Here is a 15,745-nt window from a genome sequence, read left to right on the forward strand (position 1 = left end):
CCTTTAAGGAGCCACAGTCACAGGTGCCAAATACAGGGCCTACAGGTGCCAAATACAGTTGGGCCTGTCATATTTACAGTTGGGAAATGGAGGCTACCACCCAGAGATCCATTTCCAGAGTGGTTGAATAAAACGGTTCCACTTTTGAGAGAGTGAAGGAAGCCAGGAATGTCATCTGAGAGGTGCACTTGAGATGAGCAAAAAGGGGTCTAAGGTGAGTCTTGCTCTGTAACTACAACACAGTGAAACACCCATCTCCAGCAGCCGATGTTACACAAAATAGGTATGAAAGACTAATGGATCTGTTTATTAAACTGAGTGATTAGCATGTGGATTCAATAATAGTGAATGATCTCTAGTGACAGAAGAAGTTCCATAATGAATGTAAGTTTCCAGATCTTCTTGGAATACGAAAGAGAACTGATTACTTTGATAGTCTAGATTTGTTTGGCTCCTGTCCCTTATTAGCAGGACTTTGCCCTCCCTAACCTTGCACTGATATTCTGATGAACTGTATGGTCAAATCAGTGTTGTCTGTATAACTTTGGAGTATATTTGATTTTCTTCTTTTCACTTTCCTATTTCCTTCATATTGTGAATCTCAATATTTATTTTATTTAGGAACTTATTCATCTCTTTCTTTAACTCCTGTGATGATGATGATGATGATTTCATCAATTGAGTCTACTGCTTTATTATCATATGTCAAAATTAATTTAAACTAAATTTTTGGTTTTGGGTCTCAATTTAGCAATTGTTTTGATTGTATCTTCCTAAGTTAATGTTTTCATCAACTTTGCTATTGCGTGACTTTAACAACTACCTGCTAGCCTAAAACCAATCCAGAAGAAAAGGGAATAAAGATTTGTACCATCTAATGTTTATTTTTGTGTCTGTACATTGTCTAGGCCCTTAATCACATGCTTAAATATATGCCTATTCAGGACAGCACTTAAGTATGTGCTTAAAGTTAACTGTGTGTTTACATGCCGTCCTGAAGGGAAATGCTTTCCTGAGTCACAGCCTGGACAGGTGTCCATATCACATAGCAGTTATCACAGTTGGTATTAAGTGGAAATCTCAGCAGAGTTGGAGCAAGAACTGAATGAGTAGGAGCTTCTTACCCCTAGAAGTATCTCCTTCAGTTTAGAGGTGAAGCATATGGGCAGGTCAGTGTTGGAAAGTTTTAATTTCTTTTGTCTTTATAGTACTTTTCTGTGGGTGGCCAAAGGCCATGAGTCTCTTGGACCTTTCATAAGAACGAAATTCATTTTAAAAATGAACAAAGCCACCTCAAAACTAAAACAGAACTTTGCCCTTGCACAAATTCATCTGATCGCTCCTTTTTTAGAACTGTAAATGATTCAATCTGGTCTCTGCAATCTCACCTCTCTTTGCCACTGCAAATAATTCTACTTCCTTTATTTTCACAGTGGTTTAAATAGTTGAGGTGTTTTGTCATCTGGTTGATTCAGTCCATATCCTCTCTCAGTGTTCAAAAATGAAACTTGCCAAGGTACTCCTTGGAAACTTTAGAAGGTACTCCTGATCAGTGACCTACAGAGCAGTGATGATGACCCCATGAATTTCTACATTCATCTAAATATAGAACTCTCCACTCCATTTACCTTTTTTACTTTTATACTTTATTTTCAACCTTGTTCATCATATATCTGTAGTAATCTTGAATAACTTGCTTTTGATGTTCATCAACAATAATAAAGGGAAAATTTTCAAAGCCACAAAGGGCAGTAAGGTACTCAGTTGTCATTGAAAGTCAGTGGGAATGGGGGGCTTTACTCCTATTTAGGTCTTTGACAGTCTTCCCAAAATGTTTTGCTCTAATCTTTGAAACATTGTGAGAATTTCTTACTGGTGGAATTTTTTTAAATGAATGAATCTAGGAATCAGAACACTGGATATTAGCCCTAAAGTGGAACTTTGTGACCTATAGATTTTTTTTAAAGTGTGGGTCAAATTCAGGTCCTATTCCCTGAGGCATAGACTTATTAATTCTAAGTAATGTTAATGTGGGCCCAAATTCTGGTCTAAGTTTAGCCTCACTAGAGTCCACCATGCAAATTATTCTTTCCTTGTGCAGAAATAACCAACAGAAGATGGGGAATGGCCAAGTCAGTCACCACATGCAATAAAATGGGGGGATCCATGCCCTGTGCTTCTTTGGTTTTGGAGAACCTAAACTGGAACACAACTATATGCAGTGATATTCCTGACTATTTTTATGTATACAGCATTAATACTGTATAATACATCAAACCACGCAGGAAATCTGTGTCTGGGTGAACCTGGAGGCATTTTGACTTCTAGTCCAGAGGATGCTGAGTAAATTATCATGCTGATGTGTTTGGCCTTTGATGGAAGGAAGAGAGGGTGCTCACTCTGTGACTGTAAATGTCCTGCCAGCCAGATTAACAAGTTGCACTGGGAACAATTTTGTAGATAATCACTTGCCTAATTTAAGTACAAGGTTCAGTCCTGTAATACTTTCAGGCAAAACTCCAATAGAGGTCAATGCCAGGGGCACTTGTGGACTGAGTCAATAATGAATAAAGAGAGAGGCTGGTAAGCCAAAAACACATTTACTAGTTTCCTTCAGATTTGCAGGAGAGCAAGATTTGTGTATTTTCAATATTCTGCCATATACAATAATGAAAGAGGCAGGCAGGCATGGAAGAGGGATGTTGAGATGTGCACTTTACTCTGTGTTCTTGGTGGTGGGGAATGCAGTAGAGAAGCTGCAACTCTTTCTTTGGAGGACTGATGGAATTTTTTTGGAAACAGACAGAAAAATAATATTGTTAGGATAGATTAAATTTTGGGCATTTCAGCTTTGACAAATACTCTGTAATTTTACGATGCCTGCCACCAGGCTAGGAAAGAAAGCATAGCAGCTAGGAGAAAAAAGCAAAACAAAACAAAAATAATGGAGGCTTCAAATGAAATGTTTGGGGAGGGAAATTAAAATAAAAGGCTGCCTCTACCAAACCAGCAGGTTATGAGGCTGTGTAGCGGGGCGGTCACCCCGCTCCAGCCCTGAGGAGGGCTGTGGCTCGGGGAGTCAATCAGCTAGGCTGATTGGAGAAGCAGCCACAGGTGGGTCACAGCTGGCCCTATAAAAGGCCAGTGAAGCCAGGAGCTGTGAGAACTCTCCTGCTAGCTCTTGAGGGAGGAGGACCTAGCTGCCTAGGAGCTGAAGGTGCAGGCAACCAAGAAGGGCTGGAGAAAAAGGTGAGAGGAGCTGGGGTGCTCCCTCCTGGCAACTCCTCAGGCTGCAGGTCTTGGTAAAGGCCTACAAACCAGGTACTGGGGTTGCAGAGGCTGCAGCCCAGGGTAGGCAAAGGCAGCAGGTCCAAACCCCCTTTGCTGATGATGAATGGCTTATATACTGCAGTCTGCCCCAATGAGCGAGGGCTAAATGGTGACTGGCAGTAGCCATATACTGAGGTGAGGTGGGGATAGTGGGTTGGGGGTTCCCCTGGGAGGGGAGACACAGAGACTGTGGGGGTACTGCCAGGGGGCAGAACCCAAGGGAAAGGGGCACTGGGATCCAGGAGGGACACAGGGGCCAGCGACAGGTGAAACACTGGCCAGCAGGGGGTGCTCTGGAGGCTGGTGAGCTAATTCCCTGGATGACCAGCAGGAGGTGCTGCGGAGGTGAGTCTCACATCGCTACAGGCTGCCAAAGCAAAAAAAATGTCAGATGTTCCTAACAGAAAAGGCTACATTATGTTAGAAGGAAATGAATAGAAAGATGCATGAAAAGGCAATTTATGGAATTGCTGAAAGGTGGCACTGTACTGCCAGACCAGTAGTAATACATTACCAAAGGATGCTACCTTTGTTTTCTTTTCTATCCATGAAAAGGCAAAAGCCACTGTTCTAAAGTATCCAAATTTCTGATAACACATGCAAGACACCTTAAGTAGGGTGATTTCCAGTAGATTTTGGGACATCCATAATAGAAAACCCATTATTTTAGCTCTCTCATCCTCATGGTTGCATTCTGCACAGCCAGAAGTTGTCATTGTAGGGAAGGATAGGAAAAAAAAGTCATTCTGTACGTAACTTCTGCCAACAAATAAACTGGAAACAGAGTTGTAGTAGAAATGCTGAAGGCTTTTCCTTTACCATCAAGAATGGTACAAACAACTCTTTGAATCTCTAAAAAGTTCATAATTAAGATTGCAAGATTGAATTCCATTGTATCCTGTTCCTCTCCCACAAAAGCATATGAAAATGACCTGGTCATGTCAACATTGTTGTTTTTATTGTTTTTTGTTCTTGCTCTTTGTACGGTACAGGGGTCACTTTGCATGCCACATTCTCCTGGATGGAAATCAACTGTGGCAGGAAGGCAGAAGGATAGACAAACAAAATTGTATCTGTGTACTGCAAGATGCAATTAGGAAAACTGAATGTTAAATTGTTTTGTCTTTTCCCTTCTTGCTGCCAGGAATCTCTAATTAGAACTTTTTTTCGTCTTCTCTCTATCTAACCCACTTTAGATTGCAGAGGTGAGCTTTACGCTCAGAGAACTTGTAGGATTTCCATGGCACATTATTGCACTTATGTTGAACTGTGCTATGTTTTAACTTGCTGGTGGAGTTGAAACGTATTTTCCACTCCCCAGATATCTGCCTTGAATGATCCTAATAGATAACTGAATGCTGGTATGGCCATAAATATCTCTACAGAAAGATTTCACCACCACAGTTTATTCAGCAGAGTGGTGGTACGCAAATTCAAATCATTCAGAATCACTCCAAACTTTGGGTGGGCACCTCTAAGTTTCTTTTTCTCTCTCAGAGTAACCTCCAATTTTCCCCATCGACAACATCAAACTCTTCCTTTTATTCTTGGTTATAAGACAGAAACTCACCATGTTGGATATTATATAATTCCAAATCATGTCTGCTTCCAAGCTATTCTTTTAGTAAGTCTGGATAATTAGTGTTCAGTAATTATGAATCTTGAGTCTGGGCTAGGACTCAGGATTTCACTAGAATATTTTTTTGCAAAAACCTGATAAATCAGTAGCAGTCTGTAGATATTTTCTAGCAAGAAAGAAGTTTCATGAAGCAGAAATTTCACTGCCACCCTTAAAAGTGATACTTCTGTGAGTGAAGTGACAGCATTCAGACAGTGGGTTGCCATTTGGGAGGGCAAGGTTAGGTAAACAAAATACTTTATTTTATTTAAAAAATTTTCAGATGAATGTATGTGTAGATTAATAGGCTCTTCTGAACCTATCTAGAAGTATCCAATGTCTCTTGAACCGGGTAAACTGATAAAACCATGATTATCAGTAAAACAGGAAATGTGTGAGTTTTAGCTAGATATGACTTCATGGTCCAATTTCTTGCTTTTCTAAAGAGTGTAACATAAAGAGACTGATTTACAAAATTAGCTACATGCAACTGCCAGTGCAAAAATGTGCATGCAGCTCTGCACCAAATTTGTTTGTGTAAGTAACACAATTAGGTTAACTACATGAGAGTATGGAACATTAGATGCTTGCTACCTTTTGTACATAATTACTCAATTTACTTTGCAAATGACATGTACATTTGCAGGTACATTTTGCAAATATAACGGATAATGGTGAATTTTAGGCTGAAAGGTTGTGTCTATGCTACAATCACAAGATGTAATTACAATTTGTGTAGACATATTCATTCTAACTTTTATCTAGCTAGCTCAGGTACCAGAACCACAGCAGTGTGAGCTAATCACCCAAGCAATTATCTAGGATTTCTGGCATGCTTGTACAGCCCATGCTGCTGTGGTGTGACTGCTCCCTTACCTGAGCTAGTATATTAAAGCTAGCTCAGTATGTCTATGCAAGTGGAATCACACACTGAGATTCCTATGTAGACATATCTTGTGTCATATTATGTTTCTAATTGTTCTCAATTCCTGTGATTTTCTAACAATGGCATATGGTAGAAATTACATAGGGTCAAGTCCTGAAGCTCCTTACTTTGTGCTTTTACTCAATCTGTGCTCAAGCAAAAGTCCCATTAAAGTCAAATATGGGGAAACGTGGTCTAGATGAAATTACTATAATGTGGAAAAACCACTGGTTGAAAAAACATACTCAGAGTTGTTACCGATGGTTTGCTGTCGAACTTGGCGGATATATGTAGTGAGGTCCCACAGTGCTCTGTCCTGGATCTGGTACTGTTTTTAGAATGTTTATTGATGACCTGGATGATAAAATGGAGAGTACACTTATAAAATTTGCAGATGACTCTAAGCTAGGAGGGGTTGCAAGTACTTCGGAGGACAGGATTAGACTTCAAAAAGACCTTGATAAATTGGAGAATTGGTCTGAAATCAACAAGATGACTTTTAATAAAGACAAGGGCAAAGTATGACACTTAGGAGGGAAAATCAAACACACAAGTACAAAATGGGAAATAACTGGCTAGAGTAGAACTACAGAAAAGGATATGTGGGTTATACCAGATCACAAATTGAATATAAGGAAACAATGTGTTATGAAAAAGGCACATATGCTGGAGTGCATTAACAGGAGTTTTGGGACATGAGAGGTAAGTCACAAGAAGTAACTGTTTCACTCTACTTGGCACTGATGGCACTGGCCTCAGCTGGAGTACTGAGTCCAGTTTTGGTCACCACAGTTTAAGAAATATGTGGAGAAAAGGTCCAGATGAGAGCAAAAAAAAAATTTAGAAAAACTATGAGGAAAGATTAAAAAACTAAGCATGTTTAGGCTTCAGAAAAGAAGATAAAGGAAGACCTGATAAGCACTTAAAATATTTGAAAACTTTTATATATAAAGAGGAAGGTGGATCAATTGCTCTCCATGTCCACTGAAAGTAGGACAAGAAGTAATAGGCTTAATTTGCAAGAAGAGATATTTAGGTTAGATATTAGGAAAAACTTTCTAATTATATGGATAGTTAAGTACTGAAATAGGTTACTGAGGGAGGCTGTGGCAATCCCATCATTGGAGGTTTTTAAGAATAGGTTAGATAAACACCTGCCAGGGATGATCTAGGTATGCTTGGTCCTGTGAACGTGGAGGGATGACTTCTTGAGGTCCTTTCCAGCCTTACATTTCTATGGTTCTGTGTAACGCATGCATAAAATATCACTGAATTAACACTTTTGGATGTTGATGTCTGTTTGCAAACTTGGTGTTTGAACAATTATGCAATAGTTGTAAAAATTATTTAATAAATGATAGAAGCACATGAGCAATTACTTTTAAAATTGCATTAATTTAATCTAGGTGAGTTGCTGAACCTTCATATACAGTATTGCTGAATATGTTAACAGGCAATTAATAGCTGAAACCCAGAATAGGTCGTCTTTTCTTGTATGTGACTGTATTTAAAACAGAGACCAGGTAGGGTGCTCCTACAGAAGCTCTCAGGCACATTCCAAAATTCTGCAGTAGAGAAAAGGAGTACTTGTGGCACCTTAGAGACTAACCAATTTATTTGAGCATGAGCTTTCGTGAGCTACAGCTCACTTCATCAGATGCATGCCGTGGAAACTGCAGCAGACTTTATATTCTGGACAATGGGGTGGGAGGAGGTATTTTTTCATATTCTCTGTGTATATATAAAGTCTGCTGCAGTTTCCACGGCATGCATCTGATGAAGTGAGCTGTAGCTCACGAAAGCTCATGCTCAAATAAATTGGTTAGTCTCTAAGGTGCCACAAGTACTCCTTTTCTTTTTGCGAATACAGACTAACACGGCTGTTGCTCTGAAACCTGCAGTAGAGAAGAATCACCAGAGAGGTTTGTTACCACTACCAAACACAGTGGTCACTCTGTAGACATTAAGAAATGGTCTCTTTTTGGACTGGAACAGAGAGGTTTTGTATTTACAACAGGATATCCCAAAAATGTGTTCTTTACCACAACCTAACAACCTTTTGGGCTGTCTTCTTCAAGTATTAGTTCGTCTGAATAAAACTGTTTTGGTAACATTTGTAACTTTTTAAAAACTATTTCTGCTTCACATCAGAAAGTTATGCTGATGAGGGAAAACAAAAATCTGTCCACTGGGATGGAGCAGTGGGGGTGTAGGCCTTTATATTCTTGCCTGAACACTGTACATTATTATTCATATGAGCAACTATTGGGGTTTCTTCATATTTATTTATGCTACACTGAAATAGCATTTCTTTCCTCTCACCCCCTCCTACTCCTTAGAACAGAGGTTCTCAGCTGGGAGGCAGGCACCCTTGGAGAGGCATTGGACTTCAAGGGGGGGATTCATTGAGCCTTCTGATGTGTCTGTGGTTATGGTAGAAATGTATGTGGGCAAACTCCACTCAGTCAGGTTTGGCCTAGCTGTCCCTCTGTCATGACAGAGGGCTGGCCATGCCAAATTTGAATGAGTGGTGTTGCGACCTGCCACACCGGATTGCAGTGCCACTCAGGTTTGGTCCTGCTGCCCTAGCCAGAATCTGTTTCCCTAGGAAGCTGCCAAGTTTGCCTATAACTAGAGTAGGCCCTGTGAAGAGGCAAAAACTTCTGACTAGAGTATATACATATCTCTGCCTTCTATGGGATGGAATTGGAATTGATCAACTGTAGGGCATAGACCTTCTATTAATAGCAGCAAATAGAGATTCTCCTTTAGCTCAAGTGGCAGAACCCTGTACTTTTGGAGCAGGAGGAAATATGTTCTTGCTCTGCTGCAGCAGTGAAGTTTCAAGTGGCCATGCTGTGTTACATAATGACAAATGCAAAATTTTGAGAGGCCATGGATTTGCTACAGTATCCTCCAGTACACCAGATAATGACACTTACAGACATGAAAGAAAGATCATCCAACAGGACAAAGTACTGTCACCAAATTGGCACTCCACATTACCATCAATTCACTATGCTAAGGAACACTTGGAAAGCAAAAGGAAAACTCAAACTATATTTGTAATTGGAAATAAAAATAGTAGTCATGCTTTATTTGAAACAGAAGTAGCAACCGCAGAATTGCCCATCACATATGTATATTGTCTTGTTCATGATACTTTTAAAATAACACCCGTTCATCTTCACCCCCTTATTGTAAATTTTCAGTTTGAATTATTGGAAAGACATGCTCTTTTAGGGTAGTGATCTGTAATTAAGTGTTTATAAAGTCTGGCTTTCTGTGGGAAATTTTACAAGGACTACTAATTTATCAGTTTTAAATTTTATTGGGTTATATTTTGGTGTAATGTGTACAAGTTAACAGTATACATTAAATTACTTTTACTTAATAAATTTAGGGCAAAATTCTTTTCTGCTGCATTTAAAACATACTTTTATTTAAATATCATGTACTATAATACGATATAGAGGCAACAACCAAGAATGTTGTATGCAAAATAAGGAGTATACTTACTCCTTGACTCTACTCAGTCTGTGTCTGAGATATGCTCCTGCTGTGAAATCCTGCCCTATTGAAATCAATAAGATTTTGACTTCAAAGGGGGTGGGATTTCACTGCTGACATTTAAACACTTGAAAAATGTTAGAGGCTCACTTTTTCAGACGGTGCAAATCCAAGATAATGGCCAGAATGGGGTGTGCCATCACTTCAGAACTTTGCTGCTATGTTTGCAGTTAGTTGTTCCCAGCATTCACTGATTTGGAAAAGGTTGTCCCCATCATTAATGTGAGTTAGGTTCTGTTTCACAGCAAATTTGCAGGAGAGGTTGATAATCACAGAAGCATAGAATATCAGAGTTGGAAGGGACCTCAATGCCACTTCAGGGCTATGGACAAATTGGCTGCTCTGTTCAAAGAGTCTTAAACAGATATTCTACTGAGATGCTTAAGTCACTCAATAACACTTTTGGAGATGTGTTTTTGGAGATGACTTTGGAAAGTTTTATGATTTCAAGTGTCATTAGACTGTGGAACTGAAAGGACTGATTGTAATGTTATATGCATAGGCATGCATTGCCACATACCATGTACAAAGCTACTACTGTTACTCATAGTTGTGCATTACTAAAGATTTCACAATATGTGGCAATACATACCCATATGTATGATATTAAAATCAAGTCTAGCACATGTGATTCTAAGATTTTTCTGAGTGTTTTTACCAAAGCATGGAATAAAATTCAGAGAAGTCTCAGGATCTTTCTGGTGGTAAAGGCCATCTAACCCAGGATGGATACAAATTTATGATTTTAAAAAAATTAAATTGTATTTGTATTTAATTAGTTTTTTAAATTAAAATTTAAAATTAAATTTGAAATTGATAACATATGTTAAGGCCTAAACTTATTATAGTCAATTCAAATCATTTAATACAAAAGATAGTATTAAGCAGTACATGTTTACTGCCAAGCTTCAAAGAAAGTCAGACCACTGAACTGGTGAAAGTCACTGGCTAAGCACCTTGAACCAGAGTTTGTTAAAGTGCTTAAACCTGTTTTTGACAGTAGTAGCCTTTTCTGCAGGTGCAGAGAATATTTTCTTCATTGCAGTTAATGTAAAGCTGGATTGCTACCTGCCAAGGTTTGTGTGAAGATGTCACTTTTTTCCATGTGGAAGTAGGGTTGTCACCTTCCTGGCTCTGTCTCCCTCCCATCATCCTACAATCTTCCCATAATGCTGAGACCTCCCTGAGAGATCCAGAGGGAGTAGAAGGAGGCTGGTGGGCTAAGACCACCTTATCACACTGTGGCAATCAATAGGAAATCCACTGTAAAAACCAGGAAAGCGTTAGGCTGTGGAGCTGCCCAATGCAGTGGAAACCTCTTTAAGGGGGGCGAAGGTGAGGAATGGTGGGGAGCCAGGGCATAGGGGATCAGGAGAGACCACAGAGATGCCAGCAAATCTCTTGAAACCCAGGAAGATTTCAGGGGATCTGTGGGTATTGGGAGCTGTTCATTTCCCCTGCCCATTACTGAATTAAGTTACATCAATGTTAGTCCTACTCTGCACCAGTGCAGTACATCAGCATTAGGGGTTGCACTGGGGTAATTACACTGATGTAGTTATATTAGTGCAATTTTTTTAATGTACAAAAGCCCATACTCTCCCCAGTAATTGTCATTGCATGCAGAACTCTTTGCAACATGAGAACTCCCCTCTGTCTTTTAAACAATTTTCTTAATTGTATTGACAGCAGTTCCACCAATCAGTTATATAACAGTTATTCACTCAAGAGAAATAAACAAATTAGAGTCCCAGTCTTGCCAAAGAGCAGAACCTGCCTGTGCTCTGTGACCCACCCAGGTTGTGCAGCCATGGTGACTACTTTGTATCCTCATGGGGGGAGGGGGACAGGGACGGGACTCCTTCCCTCCCAGAGGCTGTGTTTGACTCTGCTGAGGTCAACTGCCAGTCTGACAGTTGGTGCTTGTGGATGAGGTCGGAGAAGGTACAGAGCATATATAGCACCTCCATGGCCTCTTGACATGGGGCAGATTCCTCCCCTGTTGCAGATGGGGTGGTACAGCTCTGAAACACAAGTCAAACAAGGTGATGTGAAGGGATGGGGAACCCATTAGAATCACTGCATCCCCATGGTAATTAACTGGGGAGAGGTCATGAAGAGGAGGGAGCCAACACACCCAGTTACAGAATTGCTCACTCTGTCAACCTTATTGTGAGTTTCCCAGTATTTGGTAGTTTTCTTAAAGCCACAACTACCAGATCCATGTGATTATTTGAGAATCCCAGCTTTCAGTTATAAAAGGAATGTTTCTAGCCCTCATGGTTACAGAGAAAAGCCTGGAAACGTTAGCCAAGTGAATGGTGAAGTGAAAACCCTCCATGTATGATTTTTTTTAAAAAAAATCAATGATTTCTAAGACAATCTTATGATTTTTGAACACTTAAGTTTGGCAATTTGGAAATTACATCACCCTATAGAAAGTAGTTAAACACTACCTTAGTCCCCCTCTCACCTCTCTGCTGGATTTGCTGCAGCCCAAAGACTCTAGTTACTGTACATATCTCCAGCCCAGGAGGGTGAGGGTGGGAGACCTCACTTACAATAGTTCTCTGTCCTTGTGCAGCTCCACAGCTCACGCTTGTGGCCTAGTTTATTTTCCTCCCCACTTATACACCAGACCAATTGCCCCCAGCACAGTTTGAGCTGGTGAGCAGGTAATTAATGTAGCTTTCAGGGAGTTACATTCCCTGTACAGCTGATGCAATAATAACTTGCACATATATATCACCTTTCATCTGAAAGGGGCCCCAAAGACTTTACCAAGGTTAACAGGGATGTACAGAAGGACAAAATTGTAACCTTACAATCTGCCCTGAGTAAAGATGGTGTGTAGCTGCATCACTCCAGGAGCAGACTGGAGAATGAGCTGTGACTCTATCACAATTCATCCCATACTTCACCTTGGTTCTGGGGGGGAGTCTATGCACCTGGATGTCTACTCTCTTTGACAAATTGGGGATGGATCCAGGGCTCCTCTCACTCACCCCTCCAGCCCCCTTCCATCCATTTGCTCCTAGTGAAAAATATGGGTAAGTAGCCTGTGCACTGCCAAATGCCCCCCTCTGACATGACCAAGCCAAAATTTGAGCAAGACCGATCAAGGTTGAGGGTAGAGCTTACGCCTGTGTGGGTAATTAGACTAGATAGTTACAGCCCTTATTGAGACTCCTTGTTGAGTATGGCCCATAGTGATCACCTCACTCAGCGCTGACATACAACCACCTATGAAGTGAACATAGCAGTGGTTTAACACTGCATAGAAACACTACACAACAGTTTAAGGCATGAAGTGAATAAGAATAGCATATCCAAATGAAAATGAATTGAGAATTTAACTAAGCAGACTATAATTACCCAAACTGGCATTTGGCCAGCACACTAGGTCAATTAGCCCAGCTCTTGCACAAAGATCTCTAATACCTTTTGAGATCTTGCCACAAGGCCTTTAATGACTATAAGAAAAGGAGTACTTGTGGCACCTTAGAGACTAACCAATTTATGTGAGCATAAGCTTTCGTGAGCTACAGCTGAAGTGAGCTGTAGCTCACGAAAGCGTATGCTCACATAAATTGGTTAGTCTCTAAGGTGCCACAAGTACTCCTTTTCTTTTTGCAAATACAGACTAACACGGCTGTTACTCTAAAACCTTTAATGACTATAGATAGTTAATACATAAATTTTACATCTGATCCAATGTAACATCTGTTATAAATTCATTTCCATTTGTTGGCATTGGTACTTTGATGCTGCGTCTGAAGAGACTTTGAACTGGATTGTTAAAAGTTTGGGATACTTTGGGCACTATAGTTAAAACAGGTAAAATAACAGGTGATCTTAGTGTGTTCCTTAAGTCACTCCTGAGTGAAGCTGGTTAGTTTAATGTAACACTGCACAGATTATGTTCTGAAAGGGCAAAATCTTAAAGCCATAACATAAGCAGTCTAAGGGTATGTCTTCACTACCTGCTGGATCGGCGGGCAGCGATCGATCCAGCGGGGCTCGATTTATTGCATCTAGTCTATACACGATAAATCGACCCCCAAGCACTCTCCCATGTACTCCAGCTCTGTGAGAGGCGCAGGCGGAGTTGACGGGGGAGCGGCAGCAGTCGTGCATTGATATGAGCATGCAATATCAACTGGGATTACACACACTTAGAGAGGTGTAAGAATGGATGATTGTGTGTTGTACAGATACTCAAGAAATCAGTATAGTCAGCTCAAATTTCTAAAATGTGTAATCAAGATAATACAAAATTCATATGATGATGATGAGCTACTGAAAAAGTAGCAGATGAGATATTCTTAATCTTAGTACAACTATAATACCCCTTGTGTTCAGCAAGATGATGAGATCATTGGGATACGAAAGGCAATGCAAATAGTTCAGGTTCAGACCGGATTGGTTTTGAGAGTTTATAATTCAAAAGGAAATGTTAATACAGTACTTCTTTAACTTTTAGCTACATTGTTAATAATTCTAATAGTTGGTTTTGCCTGTAGAAATAAAATGAATGGATTCCATTTCAAGCATAGTCTTAATTATAAAGAAAGGTGGACTAGAATGGATTGTAGACTTTTGACATTTGGAGCAGGCTCACTGTCCTGTACCTTTGTGCATATTTTTAATCTCCTAATTGTTTAATGTAAGATGCCAGAGCTCTGGAAACAGGTACCAGTTAGCACTTTTCATAAATACATTGTGAGAAATCATCTCTAATGAAATAGAATGTTTCTTTGTGGACAGTTAACTGGTATTGGAAAAAATCTGATTTTTTGTCTCATCACTTAATATAGTTATATTAGTAAATGGAAGACAACTAGAGTACAATAGATGACTGTTAATACGTTGAGGTTCTTATCTATTGACTTAGTCTTGTGAAGTCTTAGAGTTTTATTTGTAAACCAATTGTATTTTGGCATTTCAGATTTAGACAATAATTTGTAATAGGCTTTAAATCAAAAGTGGTTAAACTCTGTTTTGGATTACAATGCTGGATGTTTTGGCTGACAACTTTAGGTCTTTATGTGGACTTCTACTGTTGCCTTTCTTTAAGATAACCGAGAACTTGTTTTGATATATACTGTAAAATGCAGTGTGGAAGGTTCTGAATCTCCTGTAGTTAAGCAACTTATATCTGCTACTCCCCTTGATTATGGTGACACTTTCTGTATACTGGCTTTTCAATCAGAATTTTCAGAAATCGTAGACTCTGGCATCAGACTCTGGCATATTAATCAATGCTATAGCTTATTGCACCACCCCCAAGAGCACCTTGTAAAAGAAATGACATAATTCTAGGGGGTTTATCTATTGGTTTGAAATACAGGCAGCACATAATAAAGTTGTTGTACCTAGGAATTTTCATTGCATGGGAAGGAAAAGTAAGTGTTTCATATTAACAAATGAATGCCTATGAAATGCATTTTACTTGCTAATCTTTCTTCTGTCTCTATATACTAAATAGTGCTCAATAAATATTGATTCCCTCATCCAAATATGCCCGAAGAGAGCTAAATTCGTTAATCTGCCTCTCTAGGGTACAACGGGGAAGAAATGAAATACAAACACTTGGTGGTTGTTGCCTGCACTCTGCAGGGAGCTTACCAAAGGCACTCACAGCCCTGATATCTGCTCACCACCAGCCTGCGTGCTACCCTTGACCACCCCGCGGAATAACGCTTGCACAAGCAACGGAGATGGACCGAGTGTAATGATACCCCCCCCCCGCCCTTCTCCCAAGGCGCGCACGCTGGCTCGGGGTCACAGCCGGGGCCGGACCAGCCAGTGCCGCTGCCCTCGCTTCGGCTGAGACGTGGCTGGCTCGGTGGCCGGACCCCGGCCGGGGCAGAGCGCTCTTACCGATAATGATGGCACAGGCGCTGACCAGCCCGATCTCCTTCTTCAGAGTCACTCGCTCGGGGCTGCTGCCGCTCCTGGGGGCGCGGGGCGGCGCTGCGGGCGGCTGGGCTGCGATGCTCTTCCGGAGGGTCCGGTGCTGAGTCTCCCCAGCCATCGCTCCCCCGCTCCTGGAACCGTCCCCCAGCGACTCCCGCGCCCTCTGCCCCGCTCAGCCGGAGAGCCGCCGGAGAGCTCGCCCGCGGCCGGCGCATGCGCCGCCGCCCGCTGCGGCCGGCGCTGAAGTCCCGAGGAGCTGGGCAGCGGCTGCTGGGGGCGCCGCTCCGGCTCGCGGGGCCACTGCGGGGGCTGCCCCCCACGGCGCAGCGCGGCCGGGGGAGCCCAGTGGGACAGTCCGCCCCTTTCGCTTCTGCCCATGCTCC

The 15,745-nt window shown here is 41.1% G+C and overlaps 1 protein-coding gene across 1 annotated transcript in view; it reads right to left on the reverse strand.

The window, feature by feature from the left end:
- SLC7A10 (solute carrier family 7 member 10) overlaps positions 1–15,540 on the reverse strand; it is a 79,794-nt gene extending 64,254 nt beyond the window's left edge. The window contains exon 1 of the mRNA XM_073307872.2: positions 15,327–15,540. Coding sequence (XP_073163973.1) covers positions 15,327–15,480 — 154 coding nt within the window. The 5' untranslated portion in view covers positions 15,481–15,540. The remainder of the gene's footprint in view (positions 1–15,326) is intronic.
- Positions 15,541–15,745: the final 205 nt, after the last annotated feature.

The sequence above is a fragment of the Lepidochelys kempii genome, chromosome 12, assembly GCF_965140285.1.
Source record: "Lepidochelys kempii isolate rLepKem1 chromosome 12, rLepKem1.hap1, whole genome shotgun sequence".
NCBI classification, from domain to species: Eukaryota; Metazoa; Chordata; order Testudines; family Cheloniidae; genus Lepidochelys; species Lepidochelys kempii.